The 21,365-nt window shown below is 38.2% G+C and overlaps 2 protein-coding genes across 3 annotated transcripts; one reads left to right on the top strand and one right to left on the bottom strand.

Annotated features, from left to right (window-relative positions):
* The first annotated feature begins 526 nt into the window (after positions 1-526).
* Positions 527-10,935, top strand: SNAP23 (synaptosomal-associated protein, 23kDa). 2 transcript variants are annotated; one of them, XM_010024386.1, is made up of 7 exons: positions 527-628; positions 1,201-1,242; positions 4,031-4,079; positions 4,581-4,698; positions 8,068-8,220; positions 8,788-8,932; positions 10,731-10,935. In XM_010024386.1, exons 1-7 carry the CDS (start codon positions 572-574, stop codon positions 10,794-10,796), a joined length of 630 nt encoding a protein of 209 aa, XP_010022688.1. In that variant the 5' UTR covers positions 527-571; the 3' UTR covers positions 10,797-10,935. The 2 variants fall into 2 exon arrangements, with proteins under 2 accessions (XP_010022688.1, XP_010022689.1); XM_010024387.1 differs by lacking the exon at positions 8,068-8,220 and having other exon boundaries at positions 572-628; positions 10,731-10,796.
* Positions 10,936-16,612: 5,677 nt separating this feature from the next.
* On the bottom strand, positions 16,613-20,938 carry LRRC57 (leucine rich repeat containing 57). Its single transcript, XM_010024385.1, has 5 exons — positions 20,756-20,938; positions 19,444-19,579; positions 18,158-18,426; positions 17,524-17,709; positions 16,613-16,925 (listed from the first exon to the last, which is right to left on the bottom strand). Exons 1-5 carry the CDS (start codon positions 20,837-20,839, stop codon positions 16,884-16,886), a joined length of 717 nt encoding a protein of 238 aa, XP_010022687.1. The 5' UTR covers positions 20,840-20,938; the 3' UTR covers positions 16,613-16,883.
* Positions 20,939-21,365: the final 427 nt, after the last annotated feature.

Below are 21,365 nucleotides of genomic sequence, written 5' to 3'. Positions count from 1 at the left end.
TGCATTTAAGGGACTTGCCATACAGTTTCTGGAGTGTTACCGGAATCATTTTAGGTGGTGTTTGGTCAGTGTGTTTTCCCTTCTCACTGTATGCTGAAATTCCTCAAAGGGAAAGGGAAGAACACTTGAAGCTTATACTAGTAATTTCAGTGTCTTCATGAATTTATTTCTGGATTGCTGGCTAAACCAGTGTACTTTTCCAACAAGGAGAAGCTTTTTATTTTAAAATTTAATTTCTATCTGTTGTTAGTTTAAGGTAAAAATGAGGGATTTTCAAAAAATGTTTAGCAAGCTGAGTCTTATAAAGGAAACTATTTTACCTACTGATTGTTCCTACATTTCTCTTAGCTCCCTGGTTATGTCATATCAGCTGAATAACTCTTTTAGTACTTTCTAGTCCTAACCAGGTGTACTAAGCAGAATGAATTGAGTAGGCTTTCATTCTTTAAATTGCCTTCTAGCTTCAACTGAAAATACTGATACAAGGAGATTCTGATGCTTAACTAATATCCCTTATTACAGGGGGAAGATTCTCTTTAACGTGATTACTTACTAGTAATAGTTCCTCATCATGGCTGAACTATCGCCTGAAGAAATCCAGCTGAGGGCCAACCAGGTCACCGATGAGGTAATTGTTACAAGAAGCCATCTGGGATTAAACTACTTATCTGCCAAGGTTACAGTATCTTTTAAAAATTAAGTCAATCTAGGGTAGTGACTCTGCAAGGGTATAGTTGAATGTTTCAGACTCTCACTTTACTTGGTAAATACTGGGGTGAAGACTTCTAACAATAAGAATTAATTACAACTTGTGAATTATAAAGCCACCTCCCTGACATATGAGTACATATGATGCAGCCATGATTACTGAGACAATGCAGGCTGAGTACCTACACTGTTCTTAATCCATGTTGATACTTCATGACTTATTTTAACTAAAGTTCATTTGAATATGTTTTCTTTTATGACTTTCCAATGGGATAAGTAAAGTACTAAAAAACAAGTACTAAAAACTAAGGGCTTACTAGCTATTGAAAAAAAAATCCAGTATGCTGCTACTATGACTGATGTGGAATGTATTACACAGCGACAGCCTCATGAACCTTTGTATACTAATTGCTTTACTGTAATGAACTGGTGAAGAGGACTTTGGGACACCGATGTACTGTTAACACACTCATATTAAAATTCTCTTTCTAGTCGTTGGAAAGCACAAGGAGGATTCTTGGCCTGGCCATTGAGGTAAGGAAACACTTGAATTCCCTGAGGATTTATTAATTTAAGTATAAGAGGCAGCATGTTAACTATCACAAAGTGATCTTTATCACTTTTTTGTCTTTCTCAAAGTTTTGACACACCTGTCATTATTACAAGTTGCTTCTTTAATTCAGCAGTAGAGTTGGAATGAGTTAGACTTTGTTTTTCACATTATCTAAAGTCACATCACAGAAGGACCAATAAATATCCTTTCTACCTGTTTTCCTCTTAAGCAAAATGGCCTAATCCAAATGCTACAGATCAGTTATAAAAAGACTTCTGCAGTGGCCGGTTATGCCTTTGGCTGCTGCATCATTTGATTCACATAATATTTTCCATTTGTCTTTTAACTCCCTTTGCCTGTGAACAGTGTGAAAATGTCTTGCTTTGAGGAAGAGGGTAGGGCTCAGTTGGGTGGGGTAGTGGGAGTGTAGGGCTGCTTTTGGTTTTAAACAAAGGCAGCTCTACATACACCTTACAATCTGCTGATAAGTGAACTTTAAAGATAGGTATGATGATGAAACTCTTAACACCTTTGTACATGACTTGGAACAAATCTGTATTTTGAGTTTATGTGACATTGCATGAGGAATCTATTCCTTTACTCTGTTACGGTGTGCATACCCCATTCTAAAAATGACAAAGGTTATTTTTGATACTGTCATTTCAAAACATAGAGAGCATCCTGTTGGTAGGGAGTAAGATAAGGTTGATGGTCAGCTCTGCTAAAACAGAGCTTAACTGGTTCAGCAAGATGGTTTTGCTAGTACGTGGATATACCATAGACAGATGGAATCCAGACACTAAGCAGAGACGAAGCTAATGCTCGGACTTCAAGTGCCGAAGACTTGAGACATTTTGTTGTCAGTGTAAGAATGCACACAAAAAAAATCCAGTAAATAAGAACCCTGAAGTGATTGGTCACTACTGCTTTAAAGCCAGTACTCACTGTCTGGGTGGTAGCTGTTTGCTGTGGAACTGAAGATGCTATGTTATCAGTGAGGCATTTGAATCAGCATAATGAATACCTCTCAAACACAAACATTAAGAACATGTAATGAGCCAACATGATTTCTCTTGGTATCATGGTTTGGAGATTTATAGAAACTAAAATAACTCCTACCATGGACAGTCCTATGCTGCCAGCTTACAGTAAAGCATGAGTGCAACTTGTGTGCTAGATTCAAGCCAGTAGAGCCCTGCAGTGGTATATTCCTCACTGCTGATTTCATTTGCTTTGTTCTAAAACTAGTGATGGGCTACTCTCTTCCTGATCTCTTCTGCTGAGTTCTCAGGAATGGTTTTGCAGGCTTTGTTTTGGTTTCTTTTATTCTGCCTTCCAAGGACTAAAGGCTGTGTTAGCCCTATTGAAGGGTGTAGGGATAAAGAATAAATTTAAGTGCCACACTTCAAAATATGGCACAGCTAGGTTTACTTTTTTAGTTTGGTATTGTTGTAGTTCAGTCTGAGTATTACAAGGGCATGTTGGTTGATGAGAAGCTTGACACGAGCCGGCTTCAGTGTGCGCTTGCAGCCCAGAAACTACTCATATCCGGGGCTGCATGAAAAGAAGCGTGACCAGCAGGTCAAAGGAGGTGATCCTGCCCCTCTACTCTGCTCTTGTGAGACCTCACTTGCAGTATTGTGTACAGTTCTGGTGTCCTCAACATAAAAAGGATGTGGAGCTGCTGGAGCAAGTCCAGAGGAGGCCACGAGGATGATAAGAGGGCTGGAGCACCTCCCGTATGAAGACAGGCTGAGAAAGTTGGGCCTGTTCAGCCTGGAGAAGACTGCATGGAGACCTCATAGCAGCCTTCCAGTATCTGAGAGGGGCCTGTGAGGATGCTGGGGAGGGACTCTTTGTTAGGGACTCTAGTAGTAGGACAAGGGGTAATGTGTTTAAACTTAAACAGGGGAAGTTTAGATTAGATAAAAGGAAGAAGTTCTTCACAGTGAGGATGGTGAGGCCCTGGAATGGGTTGCCCAAGGAAGTTGTGAATGCTCCATCCCTGGCAGTGTTCAAGGCCAGATTGGACAGAGCCTTGGGTGACATGGTCTAGTGTGTGGTGTCCCTACTCATGGCAAGGGGAGTTGGAACTAGATGATCTTAAGGTCCTTTCCAACCCAAACCATTCTATCATTCTATGTAGTGACAGGACAAGGGGTAATGGCTCTAAACTGAGAAAGGGTAGATTTAGATTAATGTTAGGAATAAATTCTTCCCTGTGAGGGTGGTAAGACACTGGCACAGGCTGCCCGGAGAAATTGTGGCTGCTCAGTCCCTGGCAGTGTTCAAGGTCAGGTTGGATGGGGTTTGGTGCAATCTGGTCTAGTGAGAGGTGTCCTTGCCCATGGCAGGGGGGTTGGGGATAGATGATCTTTCAGATTGCTTCCAACTCAAACAAGTCTGATCTCATTGTAATGTTAAAATAATTAAAAATATCTAAACAAACATAAACCACCACAACCAAACAAAACCAACCCCTTCCCTCCCCCCACCCAAAAAAACACCACCCAACAAACCCAAACCAAAACCCAAAACCCAAAAAACCAAACCAACATACAACAAACACACTAGGCAAGATTATCATCAGCCTACCATAGGATCCGTTTGAAACTTAGCATAGCTTTATTACAATAAAGTAGTAGTAAATAATAAAACACTAGCAGTGTTTTATTATTAACTTGATTGGCGTATCAGATTTCCTATAGAGACCTGATTTTGTGTTGCTGTGTTAAAATCTGGCTTTATATCTGAAAATTCTTTCTGCAGTCTCATGATGCTGGCATCAGAACTATCACCATGCTGGATGAACAGGGAGGTGAGTTCTTCCTTCTTCCTCTCCAACACTAGAAAAACACCAATTTTATGACTGTGAGAAAAAACATTATCATTCAGGCATTGTTGCTGAAACTAAAGGCTTATTAAACAGTACTTATATGAGAATGAGATTTGCTTGTTTGTTATTCTGATATGTTTGTGGTAGTTAAGAGGTTTTAAAGTAGTTGAGAGACCATGTTAGTTATAATGTAATACAGCTCTGCTACAGATGCTCTTCTTCCCACCATAGCATGAATGTAACTACATTTATTCTAAAAGCAGCAACAGAAGTGCTTCTTTAAGGATAGAGAAAATATTTTTAATGTAGTAAACAAAACTTATCATTGAATATCTTCCAGTGATAAAAATAAACTAAAAAGTTAAAAAAATCCTAGAAGGCAGGAAAGACAAAAGTATGAAGATAGAACTGAAACTTCCTGCTTGAAGGAAATGTTAATTTCCCCCAACTCATGTTTATTCAGGTTACTTGTTTCTTTTCTAGAACAACTGAATCGCATAGAAGAAGGCATGGACCAGATAAATAAGGATATGAGAGAAGCTGAGAAGACACTGACAGAGCTCAATAAATGTTGTGGGCTCTGTGTCTGTCCTTGTAACAGGTAATTGGGTCTGAAGTTCTAGAATGTCCCCAATAGCTACCCTACTGGGAGATGGTGTCTAATAAAAGAGCTTATTGAAACATACTGACTCTCTAGAGAGGTCAGCTGTTTTGGTTTGTAGAGGTTCACCCTTTTAAAATTGTGGGATGCTAGCTAAAGCTTACTTGCATATAACCATGTATTGTCCCCCTTTCATTGTAAATATAGCTGCTGTGTAACATCCTGCACAATTCTGCCTTAATCTCCTCTAAAGCTTATATTTGGCAAAATACTATCAATCTCCATACAGGTGAGACTAAACTGGACTGCGAATAGCTATATGTAAGTGCCTGCCTGTGTTAAAAATTTGACTCCAAAAATACTTTTTCACAAAAGTACTTTTGTACTAAGTTAAAAGCAGGAAAACTTCTGTTTTGAATAAGGAAAGTAATGTTGGTTCTCTAGGCACTTCAAAAATGTCCATGCTTTAGGCAGGAAGAGTAGGAGAACACACATCGATGTTAAAGCTTTAATCTTTCACTAGTGACTGTATAAATTCTTGCACCCTGCTTAACAGTACCTCTAGAACATCAGTGTTCTGGTTACCATAATCAAGTCAGTTAAGAGTGTCTTTTGATTGGCACTTATTTAGTCGTTTAGAGATACAAATCAGCCTAAACAATTCAGAAATAAGTGTCATAAGAAAAACAATGATTTTTTTTTGGAGGTGTGCTAGCTTTATCTAAGCAGCAAAGTATGGAATTGATTTGTGAGAATTAAATGTGATCACAGTTCTTCCAAGTGAAGAAGATACAAGTTCTTTTAAGAGTGTGACCACTGAAGTGAATAGTGTGTGTGTTCATTTTTAGCTCTTTAGTGTGAGGGAAAAAATCCAAAACCCAGCTATCATTCAACTGAGAGGTAGCATAAACTTAGGTAAATATTCCTTGGAATAGCTGAGTCTGCTTATCCAGCAGACTAATACTTTGAGGATCATTGAGGATAGGTATGTGTGGCTTCTAAGGCTGAAAGTCATAGAGCTTTAGTACTTGGAAAATGCAGATGGTTCTGTCCTTACCTCTAGATAGGTGTGCTTACTGATCTATATTAGTTTTATCAATCTAATGGACTTTGAGCGTTTTGACACTTTCACTCTTTGTTTTCTGTAGTTAGTCTTATTTCTCCGAAGCTAAGCAGCTTATTGACACTGAGCAAGCTCAGAGTTTGTGAACGCTTGTGGCAGTCTTTTGGTGTACACATATTACAGTAAAAGAAATAATGAGTTGTGTATCAAAATAGGCAGTAATGTGCAAAAAAATCTACTAGGCAAGTAGAGGGCAAAGAGGAAGAAACTTTGAATGCCTTTCATATATCTGGGGCATTGGGTTTTCTGTCAATGTTGGAGTTGTTTGTCAACCAGTTATCTCTAAAGCATTTCATTTGTTTTCATAAAGCATGAAGCTGAACCAGAATGCTTGCTGAATTAAATAGTGCTTATCTTATTTCTTCTAGGCTTAGATTATGTATAAAAGCTTTGTGAAAACAAAATACTGGCAGCACTCTAATATAATCTATGTACTAATAACTGTTTTCCAGTTTGCTGGTCTTTACTATTCTTTCTTTTCCATTCTCTCCTAACACTGATGCTTGCTTTCTAAAAATGAAGACTAGGATAAGAAGCTGTATTCACTTAACTGGTGAAAACGGATTTTAGGACAAGGTCAGTCTTACTAGTGCAGATGTACATTTAACCAGCTGTCTGAAGTGATGCTTCTATTGGATTTGTGTTTGCATGTGTATGATGTCTGCATGCAGGTCTCATTGTGACTGTGGTGTGTTGTAATACTGATGTGAATAGAAAATGTCAATTACTACAGAGCGCATTACCAGTGGGAATGTTGAACAACTGCTTGAGGCCTTGCTAGCTTGACAGGTTTTGTGAATTGCCTTATGCTTATGGAAATACGAGACAAGTGAATATATAGTAATTTGAAAAATAGCTCTTAAAAATCAGATGGTGAGAAGCTTTGTTCTTAACTGCTTAGTTTGAGCAGCAGTTCTGTTTCTAGCTGTGTACTTATGTGCAAGTAGTTTTCAGGCCACTTGTTTTTGTTCAATAAATTCCTCAGTTACCTCTGGCACCTAAGACTTTGCTAATCCAGAAGCCAAGCACACAAAGCTCTCCTGCTATAAAAATCTCCTACTTAAAGAGATCTTTAAGCCTGTGTATGCACAGGGAGCTAGAATTGACTAGTTTAGGTTTCTTTAGAGTTCCTCTAGGTGTAACAATTCCATTTCTTTCCCTTGATGTATTCATACTAGATTACTTCTTATAGAATCTGACCTATGAAACACAATTTCCCTTTTCAATTACATAAATGCCAGCAGAATGAGGGGAATTTTTAATTACAGCTACAGTTAATTACATTGACACTTCTTCAAATGTGAAATGTCTGGGCTGTTGAAAGGCACTACAAAGAAATCCATCACCTGTAATTGTGAACTTAGATGTACTGAAAGACACTACAGATTTCCCCTCACAGGCTTTTTAAAGAAGCAGAAAAGTGGCAGTGGAGTCTGGATTATCAAGCTTAAACCTGAAAATGCCAGCAAACAAGATGAACATGAGAACATTCTTCTCAAAATATGTTTTTAGGGCTCATAGAAACTGATCCCAATTTAGATCAATTATTTTTTCGTTGTATTTTCCTCCCCTCTTGCTTTTGTGGGTCTGATTGTTGTCATTGTTTCATGTCAGTGTGCTGCTGTATTTTTCTCTCCTGAACTATATGATAAAAGTGTGATGGTGAGCTGGTTTGTTGCTTTAATGGGGTTAGTACAATCAAATTGCAGAATGAAGGAGCTATTTAAACATGATTACTGTTGTTTCATAATCAGAATTAACCTGAGGTACATTAACTTTGAAAAGAAAAACTTAGCAACAGAAGATGTTCAACAAAAACCAGTAGATATTAATGGTTTCTTGCACAGGGTAGCTGTTTCTGTCTGAGGGAATCTTTTCATTAATCCCCATTTCTTCCCTGAAAATCCTGACTCTAGACTAGCTCCTGTCATAAACACAACTTTATCTTATGACTGTGTGAGCTTTCCTGTTACTGTCATAAGCTTCCCCTCTTCTGGTAAAGTATGTTACTTTGAGGAAATTGCTGTGCTTTTATTAAAGCTGAAGACCAAATTAATCACAGTAACTCAGTTACGTTTGTACTGTCACAATATAGGAAATTGCATTGCATAGACAAGGTCTTGTGTATACAAAATCTAATCTCTCTCTGGCACAAATGTCCCTGAAAATCCTAGACTAATACAGCAGTTCAGTCAGGAAGCCATATTCTGATGTAGCAGTTCAGATTTCTTATTTTTATGGAGCAGGACAAAGAACTTCGAGGCTAGCAAGACATACAGAACGACCTGGGGAGATGGAAATGAGAACTCGGCAGATCATGTGATATCCATGCAACCAAGAAGAATAAATCAGCAGCAGTTTCAGACTGCAGGAGGACCAAGTGGTGGATATATTACAAGGTTTGCTCCTTTACGTTAATCTCAAAAGCAGAAATCCTAAATTTACCAGTTGTCAGCTTCTTTAAGATGCATTTTGGGTGAAGTTGCTAAATAATAAGGTGGTTTTTAGTGCTGCTTGGAAGAATTGTTGCCACTTGGAGAGGATATGAGAGACACCTGCACTTTCAGTATTGTAGTGCTCATCTTAAACTTCCATTTGTTTCATATCAGTGCTATTATTAGTCTGTTTCTGGATGTGAGGACTGTTGAGCTTAGTGCTCAGTTATTGAGGAGTCTGTTAAAAATATCAAGGACTTTTACTGTCATAAAGTGTATTTGAGACAACCTCATGTCTTAAGCTTCCTCTAGTAGCTGTTACTTTAAATTCTAAGGCTATTTTTCTAATAGTGGCTAGCTTAGCACCTTTTTGGGGGGCTGCTTGCTTGGAATATGTGGGGTTTTAAAAGGGGAGAAACATCTGACAGGTAATGTATTTGAGCCAAGGTATAACTGATATTAAAGTAAATTTTGGGTAAGGAAAAGCAAGCTTTAGATTCCTAAAAACATTGTCTTTAATTGCTTGAACAGGATAACAAATGATGCCAGAGAAGATGAAATGGATGAAAATCTTGCTCAAGTGGGAAACATTCTTGGGAATTTGAAAAACATGGCTTTGGATATGGGCAATGAGATTGATGCCCAGAATAAACAAATAGACCGGATAAATGAAAAGGTAAGTGTCAAAGGTATTCTCTGCCTTCCGCTTAGAGGTTAGGTTGTAAGTGAGAAGTTATAAGGAATGGGCTTACTGCTGTATCTACATGTATCTGCAATAAGTATGCATCAAGATTATACCATTGTCTGGGTTGCAGTGATGTGAACAAGAGAGATATCTGGGTGTTTGGGTGTGTAGCTGAGAATTCAAAAGCTTCAGAGTGTCAGGAAACCTAAATATACAGCATAGGTCACTGCTTACTCTGAAAACAACTGAACTTCTAAACTTGATTGGATTGAAAGGGCAAACATACTGGAGGATTTTTTTGCTCACTGGGAATCTTGTACATGGCAGGGAATAGGTATTTTTGACAATAGCAAGATTCTTCTGGAATTCCTAAGAAGTCACTATAATCATTGAACATAAAATAAAACACAAGTGATTCACTGCCCTAATTCTCATTGGCAGGCTAATATTGGGACTGGTATAATAGCTTTTGTTGTGCAAAGGGACATGTTCTGCCCTCATCAGCATATGAAATAAGTCATAGCCAGTAACTTCTTTTTTTTTCCAAATGTTACTGCTTTAAAGACTAACTTCCCAGAACAGATGAATCCTCTATAAATATGTTGGGGTGTATGTATCTTATGAGGAAATTGGGCATATTTTAGAAATTCCCGTATTCTGAAATGAATAGAAGCTTTCACAGGCATCTCAGTCAAGAAAGGAAATGAAAGCTTTAATGAGTAGCGTATACAAAGGATTAAAAAAAGCAGAAGTGAACACCAGTTCTTGTAAAATCATGTCATTAAGACAAAACAGGAAGTTAAAGATACCATGAAATGCCCAGTAGGGTTAAAAATGAGAGGAATGGACTTTTCTCAAATACAGAGTTAGACTGACACAAATGCTGGTTGTATCTATGTCAGCATCTCAATTTTGTCTTGTCATTTTGGGGTTGTGGCACTAATAAGGCAATCCACATGATCTTACGGAGGATGCCTTAATTGTCTTCACTGTTCCCTGAAGCCACAGATCTGGTATGATTACCAAGTAAAAGTCAAACATTTTAAAGAACACTAGAAAATTTCATCAGTTTAAAATGAGGTATGAAATTCTTACAGCTTATCATGTGGACTGAAAACTGCCTGGTCAGATTAACTGCAAGTGGGAATTACTGTTTGCAGCAGCAGTGATTCTGGTAGTTTCAAGCACCTGTTTGGGCCTGACACTTTCATTTTTAGCGGTTTGAATAAATCTTGCTGATCAATCTTACTAACTTAACATTTTATAAACAAGGTAGAATTGCTTTACAAAGCAGCAATAAACTTGGAAATGTTATTCCTGGCTTTGAGACTGGCAACCTATCTCAGGATGTTTAAATTTACCCTTTTCTGCTGAGAACTGTTTTGAAATCTAGTGCACCGTGTGGAAGCCAAGTCAAAATGTTGAAGGTGAATGAATCTCCAAAGGACAGTATCATATAAAGAAACAAGAGTGGTATTAAGCTTAAAAGCATCAGCTCTATTCTGAAGTTACTTTTATTAAAGAAAAAAAAAGTAAAATTCCAACTCACCTGGGAAATACATAGGCTTGACTGGTAGCCTGCAATGTTATACAGGACTCCTAGTCTGAATAAACCCCTAATAAAAGGTTATGCTACTGGGTTTTTCGTAGGTCATCTAGTTTACAGAAGCTGCTCGTCTTCTGCCTACCATAGTGATTATACTCTGCATTGCAGAAGCTTTTGTCCGTTTGAATTCTTAAATGTTTTTGCAAGAAGTCTGCAGATGACTTGTGAATTTCTCTCTTTCAGGCTGATACAAACAGGGAACGCATTGAGCAAGCCAATGTCAGAGCCAAGAAACTAATTGACAATTAAAGCCTGCTGTCATTGTTAATGACACTGTCTCTCCAGCTGCAAGCCACCATATTCATGGATCTGTGAATCTTCTGTGAATCTTCTAATCTGAAATAAGAGGGGCTTGGTAAAATGAAGCAGAACCCTTTCTGTAGGGATTAATTGTCTTTTATTTTTTATATTGCTTCATGTAAACATGGCCTTGACTCCAAGAAAGCAGCCAACAACATAACTTCCTCCTACTCATCTGCCTTCCCTTTGTTTAAACTGCTCAGGGCTAAAGGTGTTACGGCTTTGAGAATCTTCTTGCATGTTTCTTATTTCTTTTTCCCCTGCACCCAAAATAGTCTTTTATTGAAGCTGAACAAGCAGAGTAACCTGAATTCACAGTTGTGGGAAGTTGGAGAGGGCACTTTGCACTGTTTGAAATACCTCATAAATTGAGTGTCTTCACTAAAATAGGGACTTGGTGAATATTGTCTGACTTGTATCTCTAGCACGCTAACGATAATTTTGCAGTCTAAACCACGTGATTGGTTTGGGGCTGAGTTTGTCAGTTACAGAATTAAAGAGGCCTACTGCTTAGTACTTGTGGGTCGAGGGCTTTAAAACACTCCGAACCACACGAACTTTAGTGTAAAGGTAACTGGAGGAATATACAGGTTTCCATTTCTTTACTGTAAATCAACATTGGTTTGGAGGCCATGCCTAGAAATCATGCTGCATTGTTCTCATATTTGTTGTGAGTATCTATACCTGCTCTAAACCCCGCGCACATATGAGTAGAACAAAATAAAACTATCTCCCTGAAGTATTTATTTGATGGAAAATTTTATGCCCCTGATCTAAAAGTTAACTTTAAGCGTTTGAATGATGCATCTTAACTGGAAGAAACTGAGCAGAAAAGCATGTGTCTTTCATGCTGTATCAGTCTATTTTGGCCAGTTTTCACTGGAGTTCAGTTTATGCCTTTCTCCAGTGCAAAATAATGACTGATCTGATGCAGTTTGCTCTCAGCAGTGACTTTGTACTGAAAATAGAGAAGCTTATTCTGAAATGTCTTTGTCACAAGTGAGGAGGAAGCAGTACCTATTTATGAACTGTATGCTAGTTCTAAATAAACTAGTTTTAAATAGATTCCTGACTGATTTATTATTGCAGACCGTGCGACTGGCAGTTGGAAATATTACATGTTCAAGTTGCTTGCAATTATAATGTTCCTATTGTGCTGCAGAATAGAGGAGTTTCTGACCAGGTGAGGTAAAGCTCTCTTCCTATGAAGAAAAATGGTTTGATTTTACTGTAATTTAATCAGTTTTATTTCCAGGATTTTCTTGAAAAATTTTGGCAAATAAATTGCAAGTGATCTGTATAATTTTAACTCCACCCAGCAATAATGCCTGTCTTAAAGGTGAAAATAGTGCTTTGGACTAACCTGTGATACTTAATGTTGAATGGCAGAAGTCTTCAAACCAAATTGATTGGAGGAATAACGAAAACAATTTCATTATCAGGTGGGGTTTTTTTTGGAAACATAGCCCACAAGTATCCTGTAACCATTGATAATGAATCCCAGAGTTATTGAGATGACACTAATTGCTGAAATGCAGTGTTTTTTTTAATTCATAGTAGAAATACCATCAGGATTACTGGTATATTCTCAGTTTGTTCAACAGGACAACTTGGTATCTAAGGGAAAAAAACCGCACACAAAAAACCCCAACAAAAGAAGAAAAGTAACAAAATATACACCCCCTCACTCTCAAAAAAAAAAATCTATCCAAAGGATGGAGCCGCTGCATGTAATAAATAGGCCAGTGGTAGACTTTATGTGAATAAGATGAAGTCATTTTTAGGGGACTGTGGATATTTCAGTAGTGTGTGTTGGCTTCTGTCTGGCTTCCAGCAATTGTTTGGAAGATAATGAATTTTAAAAACTCATTATCTACCACTTTGTAACTGAAGATTTATGTGCTTAAAAATACAAGTAGAGAAGAAGTACTTTTAAGAACATCACATAGTAAATTTCTAACAACCACTTGCATGGGAAAGCACAAGACATTTGTATGCTTCTTTCCCCCCCGCCCCCCTTCTTAAAAACTTCGGGTTAACTGAAGGGATATTTGCTGCTGGTTGTGAAAGGAAACTATACTTTATTGAACTGATTGTCCCCTGGAACAGGAGACTAAAGGGACTAACTTACTCTGCTACAACAGTGCAAACCTGCTCTGGAGCATGTGGACTCCAAACATTGGAATGTTTTTCTCCTTTGCCATTGAAAGTCCATGTTCTTAACTACCCTGAGCAGTAACAAGTTAGCATGTTGGCTGAGAGAATGCTGTGACTGATATATCAGAACCACAATATTGCAATGAATACCACACAAGTAACTTCTGAGGCTCTAATCTTGAGTATTAGTGGAATGTCAGCACTATTTGCTGATGCAGCAAGAGTCAAATCCATGAGGGAGTTGGTAACTTTATGTTAGCGAATGACACAGACTGCTTCTTGGATTGTCTTGCTGTTGTCTGTAGAATAGATGCTTAATTTCCATTTCTGTGGGATGGAATCAACACTTGTACATCTTTGTATTTCTGAATGCTAGTAAGAATGAAGGTTTACATTTTCTGCTTTTGATTGTTAAACTATATATTGTGCACAAAAAATACATACTTTTATAAGTGAATGTGTTTTAAAATTATTTTCTCTTAGAAATGGCTTTTAGTTTCTTGTCCTTGAAAAACTTGACAGAACTAGTTGCTACTATGTAAATAGGAAGTTTCCCTTCTATTTTTAGTTCACAGCAATCCTAATGCTAACAAAGGAATGGGTGTGGTTGGGAAGAGAGGACTGTTATGATCTTTAACACTCTGGGTTTCATCCATGCATAAAAAACATCATCTAACTTCAAACCATGAAATGTGTCCATCTCTCTGAAAGACACTGATTTGACATGGGACTGGACATCAGGATGATAAAAGAATTCTGTAAAACGCCTTTAACTTTCCAGTTAAGTATTGGAAAGAGATGCCTGGCAAATAACTAGTTAAATCCAGTGATTCAACCTCCTGCCAATGCAGTCTCTCTTGTGAGGAGATTTAAATTGTATTTTCCCTGATAGTGGGGCCTCATTCCCTGAAAGCTCTTGCTGGGGGAGAGGGCAGGGGCAAAATACAGACTTGCGTTGATGTGCATCAGTGTTGAGCTGGAAGAGAGCATAGTGTACCCAGGAATGGCTTGGAAGAAGTACTTCTCATATACTGTATTTCTACCAGTAACTAGTGGCAAAAAAACCTTACTGAAAAATGTGGCTATTCTGAGCATGGAGCATATGTTCCATGGGCACGCTTAAATGATGATAATGGGTAAATTCAAGCTAGCCTACTCCTTGATGAAAGATGAATTAAGCCTCTGAACACAGGGGTAGCTATGCATGAACTGCAGCATGTGCTGCTTGTGCAGCATGTTGCAGAACCTTCCTCTGTGAAGGCTGTATGGTGACACAGTTCACTGTTTACATAATGCAGTGACTTGCAGTTGCTAATTCACCTTTGCTGCACTTCAAACAGCAATGCACTACCTAAATATTGATGGAATAAATGGATGAAAAGTGTGTCTTGCTGCAATGGGAAACTGGAGAGCAAATTACAGAGGTCTGAAATAAAATACATGAGTGGTATTAAGTAGGGTAACGTTTTCTACTTCAGGAGTTGCAAATCTAAAAAGCTAAGAAATCTAAAAGGTATTGGCCAGCTTTTTTTTCCCTCTTGAAGCAGAAGTAGTCTTCCTCTGTTCTTGAACAAATTTGGTTAGCACCATTCAGTATTTTTCATAGTTTTCTCACCTCTGCTTGACAGGTAGCTGTCATAAATCCAAGGTAGCAAAGGAGCCTCATAATGACTAAGTAAAAGGTTTCTAAATGTACTAGTGATCAGGTAAGAGAAATGTTGACTTACTTTCTCAAATACTTCCAAAAGCAGGAAAGGCTTTGTTTGAGGAATTCTTGGTTTGTTTTATAGCAGTGCTAACTGCATCATTTTTAAACACTCTGATCTAAACTCTTTTCTTACATGTCTTGAAGTAGACAAATCCAGATTAAAAAATGTTAAATGAGAGAAGCAGCATGTTTGAGCGCAGATATTTCCAGTTAAAACAAAACAAAAATGACCAGAGCACAAAACTGCCAAGTGGATGCACACTGATGATAGAATGCTTCTTTGTAGTTGTCAGATACGGGGAATGCAAAGGGGAAATCTGCCGAGGGGCTTTCTTCTGTGATATCTCATGCATGGCAAATCTCTAGGAGAAAAACTAGTATTTCAAGTAGGATTTAGGTATCAAGTGGAAGGAGGTAAAATTCAAAACAAGCCTGGGGCTTTAACTACTCACTGCTGGGTTTGCACATCATAATCTGTGGAGTCTTATAGTACAAAGCTGAATACTTCTGCCTATACAGGGCCTTGCATTATGGTAACATACAGCTGCATTCTTAAAGCACTTCCCTTACAAAACTAGGTAGCCTCGTAACCATTGTCTGCTGTCAGCTACTTGCAGGAAGCTAGTAGTTCTTCCATAAATTAGCATATGGAATGGGGGTTCCTAAGTAAAGCTGGTTCTGTGTATGATGGTGGATCACATCCATCACCTGAAGGACGATGCTCCTTCAAACAGTATTACAAGAGGTATTACTATGTAAGAATTGAAATTAGACAGCAACAGGGGCAAGCAACTAGATATATCTTCTGAGCATCATATAAAAGAACCACTTATTGCTAATCTTAATTATAGTTGTTACACAGAGCAAATACAATTGGCAGAGAGGTCAGTTAATTTTTCTTTACAGGAGACGGCATGAGACACTGAGCACATTAATGATTACACCAGCAGCTTGAAGGAGGTTGGTGTCCAAATGCCTTTCTTACCTCATGTAGGAAAGTTTAAGTAAAGAACTGTAGTTACGTAAGAAAGACAATCTCATTAGGAATAGATGCATCTGTTCTTATCTTGCCAAGAAGTGTACTTAGTAGAGCTCTTACTTCATTGTCCTGATTGTGCAGTGTATACTAACTGAATTGTCACAGTGTTGACATACACAACGAAGTGTTGACATACTCAAATCGTCTGCCTTCTCAAAGCAGTTGAAGTACAGCTGTTCCCAACAACTGATGGAACCAAGCACCTAAGTGACAGCTTTCAGTGATAACTTGGTACTACTTGTTAAAGTGACAACAGCAGCAGTTACACCAAATAAACATGAACTGATTTTTTGAAAATCATTTACTAAAATAATCAAGTACAATTTTCTTTTCAGTATAAGTTACATAATTGCATACATTTTTAGCTCTTTCTAGGTGCTTTTGGTAATAAGGCAGCAGCAGTAGGCTGACAATTAAACCTTTTAGCATTGCTTTTTAGACAAGGAGTCAGTGCAAGGGTGTTGTATTTTCTAGCAATCTACATTTTTACTGAATATGCTGCAGATGAACCTAATTTTTATTTGATACAGCTTAAGCAGAAGTGGACTGTAGTGCAATTCCTGCTTATGGGAAAAGAAAGCCTGTACAGTAAAATATGAATGAAGGATGCTCAAACCATGATTTTTTTCACCAGAAGCAGTTAATAGAACACTTAGCCACAACTATTTGTGCTTCATAAAAAAAACTTACACAGCTTATAAACTAAAACCTCAGCTGTAAAAGTTCTTCACTGTAGAATAGTGCTTACTGCAAGACATACAGTGTTTCAGATCTGCTTTGGTGGTAGAACTTCCATGTGCTATTATGGAAAAATGTTTCCAGAAGAAATAATCCTCTTACAGATCAACAGCCAGCTCATTCCCCTTTCTCTGTGAAAGAACAAGCCCTGACAAAGGAGAACATGTAGTGTGGTAAAAGCTAAACTGGCACAAAAAACCCAAAACTGGCCCCTGGGCAGGTTCCTCAGTTCAATACCCATGTTCTCTAGTTCAAGTTTATTCAATGTGGCCTTAACAGACCATATGAGACTACTAGAGGAGGAGTACTCTCCATCAGCCTTGGTTTAAGTTAGTGAAGCAGGTGCTTCAGACACTAACTCTTCTACTGGCAATACACAGGGTCTGAATAATGATCACGCAAACTTCTTCTTTGTAGCTGTAAATCGTTCCATGTACTACAAAGAAAACAAACAAAGATTCGGAAGTTAATACAAGATTCGCTACTATTGAAAGCAGCTAAGCTGCTGCTCTGAGACTCAAAAGCACTCTGCGTCAAAAGCATCTTTTCATTTCCCAGATACTGCAGAGCTTTAGAGCTCCAAAACATTAGAGATCTCATCTCAAACAAACAAAAAAACTCCCAAAGTTTCTGCCATTTGCTATAATTAAGATTAATGTTCCAGAAAGCAAGTCTTCACAGAGCTGAACGGTCAAATCTTAAGTGTTAAGGATGAGCAGTTAAGAATACTGCATAATAAGATGCATCCATTAGTTTTTGTCCTATTAAGGTGAAGATGACATGCCTGTCATCACCAGTGACCCTTCAATAGATACTGATGAAAGAACATTGATCCTGAATCCTATGAGGAAGTTAATCTTTGAAGAACTCTAGAAACTCTTTTCTGAGGTTAGTTACAAATCCAGTACCAGGGACAATACCAACAGACTGTGCTGTTAGTCACCAGCATGAATGCTTAGTACTCTGAGGAGGTACTGAGTAAGAACTTCACTAGAAGCTTCTTTAAAAAAAACCACACACAAGAAGACACAAACCTTGTCATAACCTTCCAGTTCTCTGAGTTTCTTGATTTCAAAGAGGTTGCCTTCTACTGCAAGCAGTGAGATCTGGGAATCACTGAGGATACTCTGAGGAAGCATGCTGAGTTCTAGACAGTTTTCTTCTAAACGCAACACTTTGAGGCGGGGACAGTGGGAGATTTGTACTGAGATCTGGGAAATCTGTAGAAAGAAAAGAGAAATGGGATTAAAATGTTAACAGTCCATGATTACTTTAAGTGATTTGTTTCAGGCTAATGTGGAACAATTACCATGTAAATATAAACTACATTAACAGTAACTACCTGACAACAATATGTAAGCAACCATAATAATGATCAAAAGTCCAAGTAACTTTTTGTTATTCCATGATGACAGGGAAACTACACATTTATCAGATTCCTGCTCAAGAACTGTTCAAATAATTCTCTGTATGACTAAATTCAGGATTTATCAGTTAGTTAAATCAGGCAGTGGGATGTACCAGTACATAAATTCTAGTTGTGATCCCTCATTTCTGTTGTATAACAGGGAGGTCTTTTAGCTATAAAGTTGTGATGGTCCGAGTTTATGCTCCTTGGACGTACTAAGTCCAAGATAAACCACGTCCATAATATCTCTGTTACCAGACCTGATTCTGATTCAAATTGAGTTCAATAGCCTGCAATTCTCCCACGCTGTCGGGCACGTTTTGGATCTGGTTTTTGGAAAGATCTACCACATCCAAGTGGCGAAGACCACAGAGTTGCGTAGGCACAGTCCGAAGCTGGTTTCCAGAAAGGCTCAGGGTTTTGAGAGCTGCAAGCTGTCCAAATGCAGCCGGCAGCTGCCTCAAGTGATTGCCATTCAAGTGTAGTGTTTCCAGTTTTTTCAGTTTACACAGCTCCTCAGGTAAAGCAGCTAAAAATAAATGACAGAACAAAGAGATGACCTAAACAAAGAGCAGTAAACGTCCTTACCCTTTTAATTCAAGTAAGTTTCTGCATGTAAAACAGTGCTATATTACAGTAATTTCTCACAGGATTCATTTTCCAATGAAGGCACAGATCCCTGCAAAGAAAGTTAGGTCCACTGACAACACATGGTTTTTAACCATCTTCCATAAGTATCTTTAAAATAACCTGCAGACACGGCAGACCTTCAAATCAGAGGCTGAAAACACTACTATCAAAAGAGTTTAGACTATCAGTTGTACTCCTTACCAACCACTTTGCCGATGTATTCTATGACACTTGAAGTCCCACACAATTCACAGCTACAGGTTTGCTGTAGCTTTTTAAAGGTATTACTCAAAAGTAAGTTCTCAGATAATTCATCCTGTATCATACCAGCACATAAGCCTCACCAGGTAAGCTCTGCTGGCATTCATGCATCCCTCATTCTACCTACACACATGTATAACCTGTAGCACTTCTGAGTTGCACTAGAGTCAGAAGTTTGTAAACGTGGTTTTCAGAAAGGCAGATAATACACAATTAACACACAAAAAAGTTAGTTTCTTCACCTCATCTAACTTTTCCAAAAAGCTGTACTTTTGTCCAACAGAAACAGTAACAGCCACTGAATGGCCAGCAACATTTTCTACAGGTGCTCTTTTTTACCTGTTCTCTGTGCAAGTACTGAACCATTCGACACTTAAAATTTCAGATCAGCAAGTCACAGCACAGAAACGTTATGGTTTTAAGTACTTACATGTCATTGCAAAACTGATAATACAACTAAGTTGGCAACTAGTTTTGAAGAATTTACGGCTCTGGGCTTTTTTCTCCTGTACATGATTCCCAAAGATTTCAGTTTAGGTGACTAAACTCCCCATTTACATCCTGAGAGAGTTAAATCATTAAATTTAGTTTCTCATCAGAGAAATCAGGTTATTTTTTTTTTTAAATCTATGGAGATATTCATAAGCAGACATACTCAGTTTGTTGTTGTTTAGAGCAAGGCTCTTCAACAAGGAAAATTTTCCAATGAGTGGCGGCAAGAGCTCTATTTTGTTGTTCGACAAGTCTATTGTCCTTAAGTTGCTTGTAAGCTTCTGCAGATCTTCAGGAAACTATGGGGGAGAAAAACAATACAGTATTTAATTAGCTGCTACAGCTTTGAATGTTCAAGTTACACAGCTTAAACATATATCACAATGCTCAATCACCACAGTGTGCAACTAAGCTGGCAAATTTGCTTAATAGGTGTTTTTAAATGTATTTTTTTCATCTGAGGATGGGAAAAGGGATATAAAGGAGACAGTCTGACATCGAGGAAGTAGATTTTAATCCAAAGAATTTAAATTTAAAAGGCAGAAGGAAGTGTACCATGACTTGAGCTTGGTTCTATTTTAGTCCTCGTGTGTGGTTCTCTGAAACGTGCCTGTCATTTAAAAATATTCTACAGCTAGTTACAACTCTATAGTTTAGCACATTGTGGAATTTTACTTTTGCTTTCCTTTTAAAATAATTATGTAAACCATTTTCCTTATTTACATCCCATACCACTTTAATCTGCACTTGGCACTGAGCTGAAAAAAAGAAAAACCTGACAATCACCATTGATGAATCCTGGTCCACAGGCCAGTGATTTTGATTCTCTTAGGTTTGGCAGAGCAAAAGGGAAGAGAGAAGGTAGGACAGTGGAAAAAGATACTTTAGAAGTCTTGGAAAATTAGTGCAATATAGAGTTATTTTGGCTATCCAGTGAATGGTTACTTGACTTATGATTCCAGGACATTCTGTGTTTTTCCTGCAGTCGAGTCAAAGTCAAGACAATTTCCGATATAATAAACTTCAGGAAGCTTGCAGCCCAGTGAACAGCCTGTACAGACTAGTCATATGACTGCAGTTAAACACAGCACAAGCATCTAAACGTGACAAACTTGTGCAGTATCTTTCTAGGCAACAATATGGTTATAAAATTTACAGGTTTTCCCCTCAAGTTTACAGCCTTTCTTTAAAACAGCGCAACATAATAACTAGTACTTCTTGAACATATATGCACTCTAAAGCATAAGCTCACAAGCATGCGAGTGCCCTGCTAAATAAATCCTCAATCAGAAGACAGTAAAAACAAAAAATCAGGCAAAAAGGAAAAAAAAAGCAAATTCATGACATAATTTTATCCATCACTATTTATAAGAAATACATATATGCAGCGCATCATGACAAAGAGGTGGGAATTCCTCTCCAAAAGCATCAGTCATGCACACAAACCAGCCACGTTTCCCCTACAGATACATTACCTCTGTAAGCCCCTTTCCAGTTAGCTGAAACACACCAGTTTTCTGTGCTGTCTCCAGGTGGGCTTTTAATGCACTATTCCCCATCCTAACAGTTGTCTGTCAAGCGTGCTGAGTATGAGTGACAGTCTCAGGCGGTTCCTCTCAGTTATTCTGCACTACAGAACAGGAATCCAATGTCTTTGTGATAAAGCAAATATAAAAAGTCATATTATGTGCACTGTCTTTGACACTACAGGTATTTCAACACAATGAACCCCGTCACTGCTGCGATTTCATCTTCCTCATAACTAAAACCTAGAACTCAAAAGATTCACCTAGCTTAAGGTGCTTTCACTGTAGCAGTTTGAATACTGAAATGATACAAGTATAGTTAAAACTAAGTGGGGAAATTGCATCCTCTCCCTGTTTTGCCTCTTTTAGGGCCCAGTAGTCTAAGGAGATTCTCCACGAAGACTGGCTGTGATTTTAATGGCCTCTATCAGCACTGACCTGCTGTCAATACTCCAGTTTTCTTTTGTCAACATTTGCTTCACGTAGACACCCGACTCCTTTGCTGCGACTCTAGATGCAGACATCCATCAAGACATCCATCTCCCGTAACCCCAGCAGG

This window comes from Nestor notabilis, unplaced genomic scaffold (genome assembly GCF_000696875.1).
Source record: "Nestor notabilis isolate BGI_N333 unplaced genomic scaffold, ASM69687v1 scaffold6161, whole genome shotgun sequence".
NCBI lineage: Eukaryota > Metazoa > Chordata > Aves > Psittaciformes > Psittacidae > Nestor > Nestor notabilis.
Note: the sequence above shows the minus strand (reverse complement) of the source record. Positions and strands in the feature narration are given on the sequence as shown.

Excerpts from the sequence above, each read along its gene's own strand:
- SNAP23 (XM_010024386.1), top strand. The coding sequence starts at position 572 with ATGGCTGAACTATCGCCTGAAGAAATCCAGCTGAGGGCCAACCAGGTC. Across the intron at positions 8,221-8,787 it reads AGTGGTGGATATATTACAAG|GATAACAAATGATGCCAGAG; the intron begins GTTTGCTCCTTT and ends TTGCTTGAACAG. Across the intron at positions 8,933-10,730 it reads TAGACCGGATAAATGAAAAG|GCTGATACAAACAGGGAACG; the intron begins GTAAGTGTCAAA and ends TCTCTCTTTCAG.
- LRRC57 (XM_010024385.1), bottom strand. The coding sequence starts at position 20,839 with ATGGGGAATAGTGCATTAAAAGCCCACCTGGAGACAGCACAGAAAACT. Across the intron at positions 19,580-20,755 it reads CTGGAAAGGGGCTTACAGAG|TTTCCTGAAGATCTGCAGAA; the intron begins GTAATGTATCTG and ends TCTCCCCCATAG. Across the intron at positions 17,710-18,157 it reads TCAATTTGAATCAGAATCAG|ATTTCCCAGATCTCAGTACA; the intron begins GTCTGGTAACAG and ends TTCTTTCTACAG.